Raw genomic sequence first — 19,801 nt, forward strand, 5'->3', positions numbered from 1 at the left:
AAAACTCCCATCCTCCTCTTTCCTGCTTAGTACCCTTTTTGAGTTGTTACAACTGGATCTTTTTACTCAAAGATGCAGGAAAAAAAATTATTTTAAATCTAGAGTCTTCAAAAACATGAAAGAGACCTTGACTTTTCTAGGCCTCTGAGTCTCAAGAGCAGAAGAATACAGTTAACCAGACAAAGGTGAACTGGTGGGATCGTGGGGGTGGGGGGAAGGGGAGACGACTGAATTAAATGCTATCGAAGCACATAGAATCTGAGGCATCTTAAACAAGCAATGATTCCGATTCATGAGCCTCCATTTCTCAGACGCCTGTGACTCTTATGAAATGTTGTCACTCATTTATTTAGTACATTTTTACTCAAAAGAATAGATGAGTGTAAGGCAATAAATGCACGTAAATTGCCAGCAAAGAAGTAGACCATAGTACATGCTCAGTAAATGCTCTTCTCCATAGGCGACTGGCCTTGACGCCCTCAGATACCAAGGAATCCTTTGAGTTCTGAATCTATTATGTCTTTTTTTTTTTTTTTTTTGAGACAGGGTTTCTCTGTGTAGCCCTGGCTGTCCTGGAACTCACTCTGTAGACCAGGCTGGCCTAGAACTCAGATATCCACCTGTCTCTGCCTCCCAAGGCATGTGTCACCACTGCTCAGCTTTATTATGCCTTTATACAATGAAAAGTCATCTTTGCTTTGATAATCTGCTGTTTCATTCCAAACAACAGTTTAAAAAAAAAAATACCTAAGCTCTCAGGAAATAGAAGGAAGATGGAAAGCTGACTCAGATGCAAATACTCCTATTAAAAGGTGTAAAAAGCCTTGCTCATTTTGGGGGTGTGGCTGGGAGTGGCTTTTGGAGGACAGCAGAACTAAGCAGTTAAAGGCAATTACAGGTATTTTTAGAGGTGAAAGAATTGAACATCTCAATGACAGGCAGGGAGGCATTTACTTTATGCGTTCAGAAACTGGCCCCCAAGCTGGGACTTGTGGGAAGGGTGTGGGCCCTGAGAAACTCCAGCAGAAGGAAGCTATTGCTTTAAACTAACCCCCTAAAGGCTCCTCTGTGCTCTGAGGCCACAGAACAACACTGTAAAGAAGTGTCTCTACGGCTTGGGGGTATGGCTCAATAGGCAAAATGGTTACCACACAAACATGTGAAACTGAGATCAGACTTCTAGCCTCTCTCTATAATGTGAAGAAGGGGTACCTGTGCCTATAACCTTAATGTCGGGGAGGGAGAAATGGGGGAGCTAATCTCACTGAACAGGTAAGATCCAGGTTTTGGAAGAGACCTTGTCTCTAAACAGTGAGGTAGAGAAAGATAAAGACATCCAGGTATCAGCCTCTGGCCTTATCATGTGCACCTGTATGCAGTCATGCTCACAGCCCATGCTAACACCTCATGTACACACACACACACACACACACACACACACACACACACACACACACGCCACTCCTCCTCCCCCCACAGCACCTCCACACCAACTGGAAGAACAGGAGGCAGGAAAGGCTGATCCTGCTGACACAAGCAGCCTGAGAGATTGACTGTAATTGTGCAAGTAAAGACAGGACCCAAAGTGTGCTTCCCAGTTTGCTTTCACCAGCGCCAGCCAAGGTTCCCGGAACTTCATGGCTGCCTTATCTGCTCAGAAAGCGTTCCAGTAAGCCTAAGCGGGAGTCAGCACCCTAGGCTACTGACTCCAGCAAATGAAATGAGAATTCATCAGCTAACATTATGCTCAGAAATGAAATGAAAATTTTCCCAAGGCAGTTGGAAGTGTTCGTCAGATGTGCCAGGAGTACAGGTCGGGCTGAATGGAGAAGACAGAGGCCTCGGAGCCTTAGGATCATAACAATGATCATAATTATTACTCTTAAATGCTTGTTCCATGCCAGAAATTCTATCAAGGGCTTCATGCACAGCATCACAGGAGTCCTTAAGCCATGGGAATGAAAACTCTGTTTCAGAGAAGAGACAAATGAGACGCAGAGAGGCTAAGTGCATCACTTAAGGCAGCTTAACTGGCAAGCAGCAGGACTGGACTCCAGCTGTGCTGCCAGGGCCCACATTGCATGCTAAGCATACAGGACATGGATGATCCTGACAGTTCAGACTTAACTATGTGGTCTGGAGTAAACATTTTTTTGTTCCAGACTTTAGAAAAAAATAAAATGCCTGGCTCCAGGAGACATTGTTCCTTGGTCGCCTGTTTGAAGCTGGGGCCTGTTTCTGAATGTCTTCCGGGGGGTCTGGGAAAGTTGTTTGGAGAAGAAAGCAGATGAGTTTTCCAAAGTTTTTAACAATGCAAACAATGCAGAATCCAGAAGTGGCTGATGACTGTAACGCTCCAAAAAACAGAAACAGGAAGCTCACACACTTAATAGGGCATTTTTCCCCATATGAAGAGACAGCAGCTAAAGGAAGCCTGCAGTTTACCTAATGGTGTTTGTTTGAAAGAAGAGAGAACTCTTCCAAACACATCTTTGAAGAACTTTGGGAACTTCACTTTGTGCTCCATCAAAGGGGCCTGAAGTATTCACTGCTTGCTTCCACAAACCTGACCCTCAGTGTCCTGTGTTTAGAAGAACACTTCTTCCCTATCTTTCACATGTATTCCTTGTGTTCAGATGCTGCACACATTCAGTTTCTATGTGGCACAGTTTGGGGAAAACACAGGAGAGAATCTCATGGATGATACCACTCATGGAGGGACTGAGGGCAGTGCAATGATACACACCAGAAAAAGGAAGGATGGAAAGAGATGCAGCCTCCTTGATGAGAGATCTTTCGTGTGTGTGTGTATGTGTGTGTGTGTGTGTGTGTGAGTGTGTGTGTGTGAGTGTGTGTGTGTGTGCATGCACCCATGTGCATACATGTGTGTATGTGTGCAAGAGAGAAGATATGAAAATGGTTTAAAGAGAGTATAAATCATAAATAATAGACTTAGAAGTTAAATCTAAACAATACAAGTACATATATGGCAGATAAATGATAGGTAGATAGCTAGGTAGGTAGATAGGTAGGTAGATAGATAGAGAGATAGATAGATAGACAGACAGACAGACAGACAGGTAAACAGACAGACAGACAGATAGACAGATAGATAAATAGATAGACAGATAGATGGATAGATAGACAGAGTGTTAGATTAATTGCCAGATAGTTAGTAGAGAAAAAAATTTTTTTTCAAAAAATTCAATTTCAAACTTAGTCTAAACTCACCACATCTAACCATAATTTCACCCAAACCTCTCCAATCCTAAAGTAAATCACAAGCCTTCAGAGAAAGGAATTCCAGTTCCAACCTCATTTATTCAATAAGGATTCTTGCAATGATTCTATGCAGGGTACTGTGCTCCTGGGATGAGGACATTAAATAGGGTACACAGGGTCACTATTGCAATAGAAATTTTGGCCCACTGGAGAAGCCAGACATTAGATAACTATGTCAACTATGCAGCACAGTGAGCCATGGTAGGAGCACAAGGTGTGGTGGGATCCAAGAGCTCGTTCTAACAGCAAGCTTTTGTTCTACAGGGTCTCAACTGGGAACTGAAGGATGAATTAGGAACTGATTCAACAAGCCGAAGTCCAGCAAGGTGCACAGTCATGAAGTTTATGTCAAAATACAGTCATGTTGGCTCAAGAGAATCTGCTTCCTCTAGCTCTTTCATCATTAGAAAGAGAAAAACCTGGCTTCCTTCTTTTCGACTAAATAATCACATCTGCGTGACCCATCTTTAAACATCCTTGGATAGTGTCGCAAATCCTTAAACTGTATTTAGGCAGCCAAAAAGGAATGGAAAATCACCACAAGAAGGAAAGACTGTGAGAGATGGGGGATGGGGACCTGTGCTCCAAAAAGACGTCCTGGACATGACGTGACTGGAACACTCATTAGCTCTCCGTGGCTGTGGTAACCTGCACAAGATTGGACCTGCCAACGTTTCATCATGAATAGAGGAGAGGATAATGAGGCCTCACCCCTCCCTGAGGAACTATCAGCAGTCAGTGGTTGCTGGGAGACAGGAAATCACTTTCTTCAGTGGTGTAGCCACTGACCAGGGGCTGGTGTCCCAGGAAATAACTTCCCTACCATGCTCGTGTGAGCAACTGTAACTAAAGCCAGTTGCTCATGCACAAAAACAGACTTGAGGGCAAGAAGCAGACCCGTGGGGAAGAAGAAAGACTTGAACTAAATGGGAATGAAAGAAGAGACTGGGAGGGAAATGACTCAAAATCTTTATATGCATGTATGAAATGACCAGCAATTTAAAAAAAAAAAAAAAAAAGTCCTCAAGGCCTCTGCTTCTCTCAGGATGTTAGACTCCTGAGCTAAATGCACTGGGGCAGGGGATTGGACCAGAAAATCAAACAAAACAAAACCTCCCATTTGTCCTCAGATTTATTAAAAAGTTAATATACTGAACATTTGAACTTTGAACTCAAAGAGATTAGAAGGAAGGGCTCCTCCCACCTGTGACAGACAATATTAGAATAAGATTCAGTAGTCAATTCTAGACTCCTTAAAACTAAATCAGCTCCCCAAGGAGCTAATGTGGTATGATGGCACAGACACGGGTTCTGAAGCTATAATCTAGGATTCAAATCCTCAGAGTACACTAATTAGCTCTGACCTTCATTTGTAGTGAACTTGGGAGAAAAAAAATCATTAAAACAGTTAGAAAAAAAAGTATAATAATGCTAACCACGAAGTTAATGTGAATGCTGGATTAGATAATGGAGCTGAAAACACTTCACACACATTAAAACACTCCAGTGGAAAAATGTAATAGAAAGGGGAAGCTGGCCATCTCCCTTGGGAGTCATCATCTCAGAATTTACAGGAAGAGATGCTCATCCAAGGTCAGGGTAATTCTTTTTTAATGGATCACTGCAGAGAAGTGGTCCTCATGTATGGGGCAGCTCCAGCAGTGGAGGTAGGCTGCAAGTACTGACTTTCCAGTAATAAAGTGCTCAAGCATGCAAAAGATGAGCCCAGAAGCAATCTCGTATAAGTTAATACAAGTTTAAGCTTGTTTCTCCATGTTTTATTCCCTTTTCTGGAAGAGAGGAAAAGATACATTTATAGCTACTGTAACTGATAAAAGGCATAGACCAAGGGAGCCTCCAATTGTAATGATTCACTCACAAAGCCTACACATAAAGTGCAGCTTCTCAGAAAAAGCTGGAGGATGTGGCTCAGAAAAATTGGAAATTACCTTTGCCTTTCTGGCTTTGCCACATATTGAGTCTTCTTAAACTCTAGTTCTACCAGATTGATCGATATTTTCTGTGTCCTTATACATCATAGCAGGCATTGTTACCATGGCAATATAGATCTAACTAAACTCAAATTTGCACAGAAATCTAGAACCTGTTCTGGAGAGGAGAGGATCACACTTCTATCTCCAATGGATGGATCATGATTGGCTTAAATCTCACTGTGGCCTGAGTTCTCCTTGCCAGTCATGTGATCTTATTGGTCCAATGAAAGAAAAGAGAAATCAATCAAAGACCCCAGAAAAGCCGCTTCTCCATTTTAAAAGAGGTGCTTACAAATAAAGCATCCCTTCTGCTGATGGATACTGACACAGTTTTCATGCCTGGAGCTGTGGATGCCAAATGGTCAACATAAGGAAGACTTGTTAGAAGACAATGAGAATAGCAGGGTGCAAAATTAGAAAAAGAGAGCCATGGGTCTTGGCAACATCCCTGAGATACACATTTCTTCCTGCGGGAGGAGTTATTTCGAGAGCGTTGATTGTTCTGTTGCTTACAGAGATGCTCAGCTGGACACCTTAACAAATATGGGCTCAGATGCAGGTGACGGATAGCAAGCATGTGGCTTGCTGCCTCAAAGGGTTGTAGCTTCTGGTGGTCTGTGATAGTTGTAGCTCCATCGCTATTTCATCTACCCAAGGAAGTACAAGAAGATGAGAAGGATGCTATCGCCATGATGAAGCAGATAGATACCCCTTCACTTTTCTCTCTTGTATCAGACATGGTTGCTGACAATAGATCACATGGGACAGTCTCTGCTTATACTATTTGGTAAACATTTTTTTTTTAAATCATCCCCTACTTTTGACTTTGAATGTTTATTTTCTCACCACATCCTCATCACTAATCTGAAAGAATCTACTCTCATCATCTTCAGAGCCAGCAATTAACCTTGGAGATAAAGCAGCGAGGCCCCTAAAACCAAGTGGGTTGACATTCATATCCCAGAGTGGATAGCTGCTCATCTTATCTGAACCCAAAGGATGTACCTGAATGACCACAGGAAGTCATTCAACACGCCACCTCAAGCATACATGCTATCAGACCCTAGATCCAAGCCAAAAGTCTTAATCCTACACAGAGGCTTAGCATCACAGCCTGAGAGTAAACTATAAATTTCCCCCAGTGCTGCTCCATGTGGCACCTTCTCTTTCTCCAGAATTTGCCTTCTTTTGCCACTCCAGCACATGCCCCCTAAAAGCACAAGTCACTTCATAGATTCCACCTACCACTATCAACTACAAAGCAGGTATAATTGCCAGCTAACTTCACTATCTGCAGAACTTACATTTCTTACTCTCTTATAGAACCCAAGAGTGAGGCAGTCAAAGTGGAGCTTGGTTTGGGAAATATCACCATGGGAACTTTGACCACACCCAGTAGACTGTATTTTTCACATAGAGCTGATGGGGTTCTGAGAATTTCAACAAATAGGGACCTTTAAAAATAGGGGATGCCACACACACAGTTAATGCTGGTCACCTTATGGGGCTCAAGAGGCTTAGAACAGATGGGAATCCCCTTAATATATGCCTTCATAAGATTGTGGGTGTCTCTTTCATAAAACAGGACGTGTGTATTCAAATAAGGGATCACTTTTTGTTTAGTGTCTATATCCCAGACACACTGTTGATTCCAGGAAGCACCAATAGACTGTGCTTCACATCTCAAGTTACATCATCAGTGTCTAGCAGACACTACTTATTGTTGTACACATCTTGTTAACTCAACCCATGAAAAACATGACCATTGACACCATTCAGAATCCCAAAGGCCAGTCTAGGTTGCTCTGGGCCTTTTGTTTCAGTTGCCCCATAGGGCAAAAATGATCCAAAGAACATGAAATTAGACAAGCAAGAAAATGCACAATTCTAATGCAACAATGGTCCCCCAAAGAGTGTAATCACCTATACTATTCTGCATTGTGCCACTAATGCACTGCTCATTTGGCTCCTTCTCTTTTTATATTCAAGGCCTTTTTAGAGTGGTAATTTAGTGCTTAGTAATTTAGCCTCTTCTATTTCAAAGGGGGGAAAATGGAAAAAGGTTTGTCTAGGAGTTAGAAGACCTGGGTGTATAGCTAATGAATTGTGTGACCTTGGACATTCTCTTGAAGCCTTGAGGTTTCAATAGCATGTCCAGTAAGGACAAGTGTGCTATAGACTTTCCAACTCTTCCTTCTGACTTGTTAGCCTCTTTGGCTTGTAGTGCCAGGGCCATTGTAATTTCTCTTTTAGGCTCTTTCTTCTCTTTCTCCATTTCTCCATTTTATGAGTCATATTATGGTGCTACTGTGAGGATCCAATTCAACTTGCAACTTTCAAGCTTTCAGCACTAGGTAACCTTCCTACCTGTCTCCAGCATTGTGGTTGAGTTATTCCACCAAAAGACCCATCTATGCAGAACACCTCAGTCCCCTGCCAGGCCGAACACATTCACACGCTTCAGGAAATGGCACAACCAAGAAGAAGCCTGGGCCAAGGTGAAGCCCCCCTAGATAAGAAGGGGGTGGAAGCTCTGAGAAGATTGGTGAGCATTCCAAAGAATATGATTTCAACGATTGGGGTCAACCAGCAACAGGAGACACAGATAAAGGTGAAAGTTAGCCCAGGTAATAATAGCACCTTGTAGTTTTATTCACGTGCTTCAGCCTGACCAGGGAAGGGAGGGAGGGCCGGACAAAACAAACCCACTTTCACACCAGCAAGCAAAGGTGCAGAGGTCAAGAAGTGGCAGAGGGATTATTATCCTAGGTGGTTCACACAGTCTATCTAAGCATTAGATAGATAAAGCCAATAGCCCAAGGTCACACAATTAGGCTTTCACAGGTTGGGAATTAGAGCAGAATGTCCTAATCTTACCCAGGGGCTATTTCTAGTAGGCTCTCCATGGAGCCTTTTGTTTATACTTCAGTTCTATCTTATCTTACCTTCCTAGGTAGTGAGCCTACTTTTTCCCTTGGGGACAAGTAGGGAAATTTGAGTGGCTCAGAGTGGCTGGATAGCCTGAGCTTAGAATTCGACTGGGATGCTCTGAGCTGGGCCAGTCTGTGGAATGTTGTTGCTGTTTTACAATTGAGAAGCATAGAGGAGAGCCCAGTGGCAGCTGAGAATGCAGAGGCTCCAGGGGCTGATAAAACTTGTAATTAACATGCATGTACAACCCTTTCATCTTCAAAGGCTTTCTTCCCATTAGCCAGTTCTTCCTCCTATCACCCTCATGGGTGAGGCTTCACTTTTTTTTTTTTTTTTTTTTTTTTGGTCTTCTCAGTTTGCAGATGGAAGTGATGTGAAGAAGGGGCCCTTTGCCAGTATGTCTGGCCTTGGTTCAAACAGGAGATTCCTGGCTCCAAGAAACTAACTTGACAGGGGGTGATGGGAAAACAGAACAAGCATGAATCAGAAGAGAAGGCACAAGTGACTGAACCTGTCCTCTGGGTAAAGGACTATTTTTATACTGTTCTGGATGTCAGGTGGGGTGGAGAGGATGGCTCTTTATCTAAATTCAAGAATGACTAAACTTCCAGAGGATTCTACATATGACTTTCAGAAACACGACAAAGAGAAGTCTGGTGTCATTAGTGTAACGGGAAGGAGTCAAATGCTCTATATTTTGTCCATAGCAGACATCACGAAGGGATCACAGCATTCTTTGTATAAAGATCACAGCACCCAAGAAGCCTTTATTGATCAGTAATAAATGCCACATGAGCAGAAACCAACCTGTTAACTGATGTCACAGGACTTATTTGGGAGTCTCCTGAATTGTCACTCTCAAAACAAGGTAAAGGTTTTAAAGTTCTCACCACTGTACTGGCATTCACCTTATTCCAAATTCGGTTAGCACTGCCTGAGTGGTTGAGGGCTTCCTCTGAGTCTCTGAGGAAGAATTGGGCCTTATAGACAATGTCAACAAATGGGATCTCATAAAATTACAAAGCTTCTCTAAGGCAAAGGACACTGTCAATAGGACAAAATGGCAACCAACAGATTGGAAAAAGATCTTTACCAATCCTATATCCAATAGAGGGCTAATATCCAATATATACAAAGAACTCAAGAATTTAGACTCTAGACAATCAAATAACCCTACTAAAACCGGGGTACAGATCTAAACAAAGAATTCTCAACTGAGGAATACCGAATGGCTGAGAAGCAGCTAAAGAAATGTTCAACATCCTTAGTCATCAGGGAAATGAAAATCAAAGTAACCCTGAGATACCACCTCACACCAGTCAGAATGGCTAGGATAAAAAACTCAGGTGACAGCAGATGGTGGCAAGAATGTGGAGAAAGAGAAACACTCCTCCATTGTTGGTGGAATTGCAGCTGGCACAATCACTCTGGAAATCAGCATGGTGGTACCTCAGAAAATTGGACACAGTATTACCTGAGGATCCAGCTATACCACTCCTGGACATATGCCCAAAAGATGCTCCAAAATATAACAAGGACACATGCTTCACTATGTTCATATCAGCCTTATTTATAATAGCCAGAATCTGGAAGGAACCCAGATGTCCTTCAGCAGAGGAGTGGATACAGAAAATGTGGTACATTTACACAATGGAGTACTACTAAGCTATTAAAAACAATGAATTCATGAAATTCTTAGGCAAATGGATGGAACTAGAAAATAGCTTCCTGAGTGAGGTAACCCAATCACAAAAGAACACACATGGTATGCACTCACTGATAAGTGGATTTTAGTCCCAAAGCTCGGAATACCCAAGATACAATTCATAGACCACATGAAGCTCAAGAAGAAGGAAGACCAAAGTGTGGGTGCTTCAGTCCTTCTTAGAAGGGGTAACAAAATATTCATGGGAGCAAATATGGTGACAAAGTTTGGAACAGAGACTGAAGGAAAGGCCATCCAGAGGCTACCCCACCTGGGATCCATCCCATATACTGTCACCAAGTGCAGACACTATTGTGGATGCTAAGAAGTACATACTGACAGGAGCCTGATATAGCTGTCTCCTGAGAGGCTCTGCCAGAGCCTAACATATACAGAGGCAGATGCTCGCAGTCAACCATTGAACTGATCATGGGGTCCCCAATGAAGGAGTTAGAGAAAGGACTGAAGGAGCTGAAAGGGTTTGCAACTCCATAGGAAGAACAACAATATCAACCAACCAGAGCTCCCAGGAGTACCAACCAAGGAATACACATAGAGGGACCCATGGCTCCAGCCATATATGTAGCAGAGAATGGCTTTGTTGGGCATCAATGGGAGAAGAGGCCCTTGATCTGGTGAAGGCACTATGACCCAGTGTAAGGGAATGAGAGGGCAGGGAGTGGGTGAATGGCTGGGAATACACCCTCATAGAATCAGGAGGAGGGGGGATGGGATAGGGAATTTCTGGGGGGAAATCGGGAAAGGGGATAATACTTGAAATGTAGATAAAGTATCCAATAATAATAATAATAATAATAATAATAATAATAATAATAATAATAAGACTGAGTCACACACATAGCTAGACCTAAAGGAAACCAAGAAGCCTACTCTATTGCACAAAATCTAATGGGCTTTTCCACCTCCTGGCCTTGCCTGGCGCATCAAACCTTGATAAAGATTCACTTAAGCTGATGAGGGTGCCTAGAAAAGAAACTTCAAGGAGTTTGAGATTTGCTTCAGGGAGCACTAGGGAAGAAACTGTTTTCTAGAGACCAAAAAGAAAAGGCAGAACTGAAAATAACATAGCGAAAACTTACCCAAAGTATCTCAAATGGTTAATGATGGTGGTTTCTTCTAGATTAAGGCCAGAAACTTTATTCAGTTAACCATCTAAATATTTTATGAGAGCTTACTATAGTTGAGGAAATATGCCAATAGCTGGAGCTATGGTGTATGCAGAAATGTTCATAATGCATTGGCTTCCCATCAGTAGCTTTTGAGTCACACAGCTACAATCAAAGAGCATAGCTTTAGTTTCCTTTAGAATTAAGTCTTTATTATTTTTGTGTATATGTGTATACCCATCTATGTATGTGCATGTGTATGTGTGTTTAGGTGCATGTGTACACAGAGGCAGGAGGACACCTCCTGCCATTTCTTAGAAGTATCCCACTCTGTTTGGGGGAGACAGGATCTCTCACTGGCCTAGAACTTGTCAAATAGGCTTGGCTGGCTGCCCAGAGGGCTTCAGCAGTCTTCCCATCTCCACCTCCCCAGAGATGGGACTACAAGTGCACATTGCCACGCCACGTTTTTTACATGGGTGCTGAGGACCGACTTTAGAGCCTTGTGTTTTCAGGTCAAGCCTTTTACCAACTGAGGCATCATCTCAAGTGTTCTCACGAATGATCAGGCAACGCAACAATAGCATGAACAACTACTGAACAGTAGAGGACACTTAGGAGTGTCTAAATGAGTGAATGTAACCTCTAAGGTGTCATGAAAAACAGAGGATCCAACACAAGACAAACTGACAGTAGATTTCCTCTCCAAACCTCATCCATCTGTGCATGTCGACTGTTCTTTGGGCTTCCCTCAGTCTATGTCCTCCCTTTGCCAGTAGAGAGCCCCTACAGATCTCTGGTAGCTATAGAAAGGAAGCAAGTCGTTCTATTGAGGCTTCAAGTTGGAACTCATCTCTGTTAGACTCAGCTTTTTAGACAGGGTACAGTCATCACTGGCAGCATTTGTGCCTGACATACATATTTGATGCTTCTGGAACCTGCTGAGATGGGGGTCTAGATTATAGTGAAATGACTGTCAAGGGAATTGGCAAGTGCCAGGTGTGTGCTCCCACTTTTTTCTTCCTCGTGTCTTAGTTCCAATGGTGGTGAACACTTGCAAAGAGGTTTCACTAGTATCCTTGAAAGAATAGTAAAGATATGCATGACATCGAGGCAGAAGGGAAATCCTGAATGAGTTCCTGTCACTAGATTAAAGGCCTGCAGCCCTTTACAGACTGAGTCACATGTGCCCAAGTGCTTCACCTCCTCTCTTCCTGAATGATTTGTTTCTCAGCCAGGGATGCCCAAAGAAAAGGATCTTATTGCCTAAGTGACATTTACCTGCTGTACACCAAGCCAATTCCAGGTCACCTGGTTTGCCACAGAGCTGGGAAGAAGAGCTACCATGAACTGAGTCCTCTGTGCCCTGGATGTAAAACTCAACTCCTGGCCAACTCTTGTCTCAGTTTCCCTTTCTCCCCCATCAACTCCAGTTTGTAGAGTGAAGACCCTGGATGCAGAGGCTCTTCAGCAAACAGGAAGTACTTGGTTTCTATTTATTTGTTCCATGCCTCCCTCTGCTTTCTTTAATCACAAGTCACAGTCTTAGATGACAGAAAAACATCAGTCATCAAAGTCTACCTTTACCCAGGAGAGAAATAATAAATGAAGCAACTGTGAACATATCACCAACCATTAACTTACCTCCCCAAACCTCACGACAAAGAAGGGACTAGACCCTTGATCAGGTATTTATAAGTGAGCCACTCAGAGGACATGATCTTTTCCCTTTTTATTTGCAAGTTCCATACTCTCCTCTGATGTCATGTTTTAAAATGAAAGGCAAGGAGCTGGAGAGATAGCTTAGTGGCTAAGAGTGCTCGCTGTTCTTGCAGAGGCTCAGAGTTCAGTTCCCAGCAGCATACTAGGTGGCTCACAGTTGCTTGTAACCCCAGATCCAGGGTATCTGACACCCTCTTCTGGACTCTTTCGGTACCTGCATTCACATGAGGACCTGGATTTGAATCTTGGTCCTCTCTTATTACAACTATGTGGCCCTGGTCCATTTCCTTAAATTCTGTGCCTTAGCTCCCTCATATGTGGAAAGAGGGTAATAAAAGCACTGTTTTTGTAAGATTGGTGCATAATTTAGACAAGTTAGTTGATAGAAAACAAAGAGAGAGCCAGTTCTGTTTGTTATGATTATTAACATTGGTATCAGTAGCTCAGAAACCTATAGTTAGCCACCAAAAAGCAAATTCAAATGGTGTAAGAACTCTCAAAATGCCTTAACTTCCAACCCTTGCAGAAGGTATAGATGCTCAAAATCACTGCTCATATGACCCTTTCCTTCCTCCCTGGGATTTTGCAATTAACCTTTACTTTCAAAAGCTGAAGATTTGAGGAAGGTTCTTAGGACCTGAGTTTTGCAAATCACATCCTTGGTGACTCAAGCCCTCCCCACCCACTTTGAGTCTGTCTGCCCACACTTGTACAAAGGAGGGGACACTTGTGCCAGGCAGTCACACCCAGGCAGCTGGGGCACCCCAACCTCATGGAGTTCTGGCTCTGTGAGTCTAGCCCCTACCTATAATAGCATCCCCTCATCCTGTGTTCAACTGTCTCTGAGCATGGTAGACAAGTGATCCAAGGGAATACAGGACCTCCTCCAGGCTTGAGCAACTCTGTACTGGGAAAGCACACTGCAGAGGAAGCCAGTGGGTGCCCTGTTAACTGTCGGGCTTCCTGCAGATTAGGCACTTTTGGGATACAGTAGTGTCATTTGGATAGCAGGCCATGGGAGATATCAGAGTGCTCTGGGAAGCGTTTCTGCATCACTCCCTGCTGCCTCTACCTGCCAGAACCAAGTGTGAGTCAGAGGGTCTGTGAGCCTCTGACTCAAGGACTCCTCGTGTCAGACCAGCAGCTCACAAAGCCAACCATTGCTGGACAGTGTTTCATGTTGAGGTTTAAGTGTGAGTTTGGTGTCATCAACCCATCCTAACCACCCACTAACCCTCTCCTTAGACCAGCCCCGTAGCCAGCAGCCACCCAAAGCACAGAGAGACAAACTCTCGGCTTGGGAAGAGGACATAGAAGCCCCTTCGTAAACAGTTGGCCAGCCAAGCCTTCTCCCCACCCTGTGCAGAATGACAACACTATCAGCATGCCGTCTCTCTCTCTCTCTCTCTCTCTCTCTCTCTCTCTCTCTCTCTCTCTCTCTCTCTCTCACACACACACACACACACACACACACACACACATACACACACACACAAACATATTTACATACTCAGCGTGTCAGCCAGCCTGCCTTTATACATGAAAATTCTTATTTCTCTATTTCAGACACTCATTGTGGGCCTGCACTGGGATCTGGGATCACAAAGGTGAGTGAGATCTAATCCTTGATTAGATGGAATCCCTCAGGGTATCTATCCCATGAAGCTGCAGAAGGCCCGTAGCAGAAACGCCTTTTCTATTTCTCACTAGCGGTCCTGGCTTCCTAACTGAACAGTTTGGAGCTAGGATGGGCGTTTTGGTTTTGTTTGGTTCGCTTTTGGCTTTCGCTCTTCTTGTGGTTGTTTTGTTTTGGGTGTTTGTTTCCAGTTATGAAGGTCGAACCCAGGATTTCATGCACGCTAGATAGACACTCTGTCACTGAGTTTCACCCTAGTAAAGTATACGGTTAACAAAAATGTGAGACCACTAAGTGAATGAAAATTTGGGCTCAAGTTTAAAGCCCGCTTTTAAAAAATGCTTGTGTCCCCATTCAAGCAGAGGCACAAAGTAAGCAGAATCATCAGCTTCTTCTTAAGCAAACCCCAAGAATCTCTCTCTGAAGCAGAGAAGATCCCCTTTGAAAACTCCACGGGGCCCCGGACACAGCTGCCAGCTGCTTCAGTTCATACTTTCACAAGAATCATTTCCTGCTCACGCTCTGGTTAGAGTTGCTAAAATGGAGGGCCTCATGAAACACTACTGTAGCTCATACCTTGTCCACAAGCAACCCCAAGACAGGCTGTTGGGAAAGCTATCCCCCCACCCCACCTCCCACACCTCCTATTTCTTAGTGGAAATGAGTCTCCCTGGTTGGGTGGCCACATGTCTCCTAGAGGTTCTCAGTGAATTTTGGTTCAAGAGCTGTGACTTCTCTAGAAAGCCATGTCAACCCACTGCCTAGGATTTCAAGATTCCCCTCAAATGGGGTATATATAAATAAAACCTCAAATTATATATAAAACCTCAAATCATATATATATATAAAACCATCCAAAGAGTATATAAAAGCAGTTCTCTGTGGGTCACTGCTTCCGAAATGCCTACGAGAGCAGCATAGGAGTGTCTGTGGGGCCTTTCTTAATTTGCAGGCAAAGGGTATTGCCCTGACTTGTCTCTTAGGTAAGGAGCAGCCTCTCCCTTTTTGCCAAGCCTACAAATGAGAGCATGTCTAAAGGGGCAACTGGACTCTGATAAAGAAATGGACTTATTTTTAACAATAAATATCTAGGTTGACATCTCTAACAGCTGTGGCTGAGCCCTGGGAAAGATGGGACAGAGGATGGCAAGGCAGGGCAGCCAGGGGCCTACAGCCTTCTGGAGGGAAGCAAGAGAGGCTATTTGTGATCACTCTGCTGAGTGCAGGGGCAGGAAGAGTGAGAGACCAAATGCTATTTCCAGAATCCTCTAAAGGTAATGATGGGGTGATGGTAGCTGATGGGGCACCTCAACTCTACTCCTGTGTCCTTGGAGCTTAGACTTCATTATCAAGAGAATGGTGCTAGGAAAGTCTTAATGTGTGTGGCTGTTGCAAGGCTATGTAAGAAAACCTTTGGTTAAACTGAATTTGAGTGGGGAATGGCACTTCTTAAAGCTTTCAGATGCTGAGTGGCAATAGCAACATGCCAGGATTTTAAAAATAGGGTCCTTCTGGGATAGGGACTCCAAAAGAAGACCAACAGCGTCAGCTAACCTGGACCCATGATGGCTCCCAGAGACTGAATCACCAACCAGAAAACATGGGCTGGACTCCTACATATGTAGCAGATGTATAGCTTAGTCTTCATGTGGTTTCCAAAACAACTGGAGAAGGGGCTATCCCTGAATCTGCTGTCTGCCTGTGGATCCCATTCCCCTAACTGGGCAGCCTTATCTGGCCTCAGTGGGAGAGGATGTACCTAGTCCTGCAGTGACTTGATGTGCTAGGGTAGGTTGGTACCCAGGGGGCCCTCCCCCTCCTCAGAGAAGAAGAAGGAGGTATGGAGGAGGAAGCATGTGAGGGGAGACTGGGAAGAGGGAGGATGCTGCAACTGGGATGTAAAGCGAATGAATGAATGAATGAATGAATGAATGAAAATCAATAAATAAATGAATGAAAAAATAGGGTACTTCTAATTTTTCAGTGATGCTCAAGAGTCATATGAAACAAGAAAGTTCTGGCTTGGGTACCATTTTTCTTTAGGGTAAGACACGGTGATCATTATTCTTAAACTCAAACTGAATATATTGGGCCATAAAACACAAAACTGTGATAAGCGTGTAAGGTAATACTGAAGGTGTTAAAAATGTTATGCCACACCCCAGATTGGCCACACCTTCCTCCTCACCACTCAGGGGAAACAGCGGATTCCTATAGTACTCCAGAGACTACAGCATTTCAAAGATGTCCTCACCCTAAACTGAGCAGGGAACTGGCCAATCCCTGTCTCCCATGGTCTGCTTCCTCTAGGGGAAAAAAAAAGGGTTTTTTTTTTGTTTTTTGTTTTTTTTCTAAGTGATCTTTAAAGTTCCCATTTTTGAGTCTATGACAGTGAATCAGGAAATTTTTAGGGAATGAATGGAAGGAGATCTGTCATAGACTAGGAATTTCGTGTGGTCCAGCATTCCATCCTGCATAAGGGGAAGTTGGCAGAAAATAGAATATTTTCCCCCTCAACTGCCAGAGTCTCCCAACACATTAACTCCTCACTGTGCTTTAGAAGGAAGTAGATGCTCTGTGTGTACCCGGGAATAACTGAATGAATGGGGACACTTCAGCAAGGACGGGCTTGCTTCCTTACTTCTTCACATGGGAAGGCTTAGCCTCCACTCTAACTGCCCATGTTCAGAGGAAGCAGCACGGTGCTTGCTGCCCCCCAAGTTCCAAGACTCTCAGATGAACCCCATCTTTCTCAACAATAGAGGTGCAGTTTCCTAGCCATGATCTTTGAAAAGGGAGAGGAGATATGCAAGTGGACACTTGTCCCCTCTAACCTAGGGCCACTTTCTCCCCTCAGGGAGAAGTTGTTTGACCGCCTCTGCCTCTGCCACTTCTCTACTGCTTGACTTCTGACACAGCATTGGATACAGCATTGGACGGTTTCTCCTCTTATTCCACCCCTCCCCAACACCCCCCCTCCCCAGCCCCTCCTCCTCACCCCAGCCAACTTTGCCCAGTCTCAGTGCTTCCTCATCATCTTCCCAAACCAGTCACTCCCAGAATGGGGCAACCATGATACCTCTCTTTTCCCTCCCCTTTCTCCTTCCCCTCTGCCTACCCAGACACATAACCTGTACTCAGTCACATCTCATTTCTGAGTCTCTGTTCCTTTCCATCATCTTCAAAAGGGTGTGAAAGCCAGGGTCCAGGTAGCCACTGCTACTGGTACTTGCCCAACTTGTCCTGGAGCTACACTGTGCAACAGGAAGGTAGGTACCTCAAGGCAGAAGAGAGCCTGTTGGCATCAGGACCTGACACTCCAGGGGGTTCAGAAGGGCAACAGGTATCTGGGAGTAGACGTTTTAGAAGAGTTGGGAAACAGGCCAGGAAAATGTGGGAGTTCAGCTCCTCAGCCCCGACAAAGGTGGGAGAAGTGTATAACTTTCCTCCTGTCCTCTGAGGCCAGGTCCAGGGCTCTCTCTGCCCTTCCCTCACCCACCCTGAATGTTTCTGCCTGTGGAAGCCTGGACTGCAGCCTGTGCTGGCCAGAACACCACTGTCCCTGGAGATCTTTTCGACTTTGTCTAGCGCTTGCTTTTAGATACCCTGTGGCAGTCTAAGCTATGGAACTTAATGAACCCGAGTTCACACCCAGCACCACTCTTTGCTGTGTGAATAGAAGTTACCTGGTTCTCTGAGCCTCTGTTTCCCTCCTGGTAAGGGTTGGGGGGGGGGGCATCTCTCACCAAATTACCATGAAGATAAAATGCGGTAGCATATGTGAATTACCTAACACAGAGCCTGGCACAGCAAAGGGCACAAAAAATGTCCAACAGTGTCGTGCTGCTATTCTTAGTTGCATGACTTCTGCGTCGGTATTCAAAATTTAACATTCAACAATGGAGGTGCAGTTTCTTAATCCCAAACTACCTTGCCCAAAAAGACCCAGTTTGACACCCCTTACCCCAGAGAACTGGATTTGATAAATTCTTGCTGAGAGGAATTCACTGTGGGTCTGAGCTGACTCAATGATGTGTAGCTGGCACTTCTTAAAAGAAAAATTAACTATGCTGATGATTAAAAAAAGCCTTCCTGGAATTATCTGTTCATATATAGAGAAAGGAAGGGAACCCTTGGAATTGAGCCACACTGGATACTTGGCCCCAGCTCCTCCCCTCCACAGCCACCAAAGCCACCAACCCCATTTAGATGGGATATTAGAGACTGCGCTGAAGTTCACGTGTCACCCTCATACAGGTGCCCTCTTGCTCTGAAGCTGCCAGGCAGCAAGCATGAATCCTGTTGCTCTTTGACTTTGCCTAGCTTGGCAAAACCAGGGGACTTCAGGCACGGGGCAGCTAGTCCAATTATTGCTCCTGATATGTGTTCTCCTAAGTCCATGCTGGAACCTTTTGGGTGCTCAGAGCCTCACATAGAACCAGTTTAATTAAACTCCCAAAATAAAGCAGTAAGGTGACCAAAGCAGTACTGTAAGAGCTTCGAAAACTAGTCTAAGCTGGGACCCACTCTCTTCAGCTTTCTGAGGCTCCTTTCTGAAAAGCTCATTGCCCAGTCCCTGGCCTGCAGCTCTGTGAACACCTTGGGGAGTGCTCTACAGGTCCCTGCTCTAGCTCAGCCCAAGTCCTTGGTTCTACCCTGCCATCCAAAGCCAGCTGGGCTTGGAGAGTCCTTGAGCACCAGAGCCTGCTTGTGGGGACAGAGGCTGCGCGCATCCAAGAGTACAGTTACTTTTGAGCCATGTGCTCCAGCAAGCATCGGGGACCTCGCCCAAAAATCAGCGGCGGGCAACTTGCCCAGCAAACTTTCTTCTCCCTTTCTCTTTTCCTTTCACCCACGCAGCACTTCCCAAGCGCAAACTCTTTCCGATAGGGTAGCCCCAAATCCCAGCTTTGCTTTGCTAGCCCAGTTCACTACAGTCCCTCCCGTGCGATTCAACCAGAGGTATCCAGCTGTAGTCCTCAAGCGCTCGCTCCAGTGTATGCATCCCCGCTGCCCCAGGCTGGCGGGCCACTCACCGATCTGCTGCTGCTGCTGTGCCAGGCTCAACTGCAAGAGGCAAAGTCCCCAAGCTGTGTGCCACCAAAACTTGTCCATGGTGAGCTGGATGAAACGGAGGGATCTAGTCGCCTCTGGAAAAGGATCGCGGGGAGAGGGGCAATGAGGGTGAATGGAACCTGTCACTGGCTGGGGGCCGCTGGGCAATGAGGCCGCCTGGGAAGTTGGCTGTGGTTTTTATTCCAGGCTTTGAAAGAGTGAGTGACCTAAGAGGGAGGGAGCGCGCGAAGGACACACCCAAAGCGAGGGGGCTGTGACTAAGCAGCCAACGGAAGTTTAAAGACACACCAGCCTGCTTTCGCAGCTGCCCCCGCGCCCCTGCCCTGCT

At 44.8% G+C, this 19,801-nt stretch overlaps 1 protein-coding gene across 11 annotated transcripts in view; it reads right to left on the reverse strand.

Annotated features, from left to right (window-relative positions):
* The window catches only part of Cd44 (CD44 molecule (Indian blood group)), an 86,847-nt gene extending 67,064 nt beyond the window's left edge, over window positions 1-19,783 (reverse strand). The window contains exon 1 of one of the 11 annotated variants that reach the window (XM_031371163.1): window positions 19,434-19,783. In XM_031371163.1, coding sequence (XP_031227023.1) covers window positions 19,434-19,512 — 79 coding nt within the window. In that variant the 5' untranslated portion in view covers window positions 19,513-19,783. The remainder of the gene's footprint in view (window positions 1-19,433) is intronic. The other 10 variants (XM_031371164.1, XM_031371165.1, XM_031371166.1 and 7 more) reach the window with 10 other exon arrangements.
* Window positions 19,784-19,801: the final 18 nt, after the last annotated feature.

This window comes from Mastomys coucha, unplaced genomic scaffold (genome assembly GCF_008632895.1).
Source record: "Mastomys coucha isolate ucsf_1 unplaced genomic scaffold, UCSF_Mcou_1 pScaffold15, whole genome shotgun sequence".
In the NCBI taxonomy this organism is placed as follows: domain Eukaryota; kingdom Metazoa; phylum Chordata; class Mammalia; order Rodentia; family Muridae; genus Mastomys; species Mastomys coucha.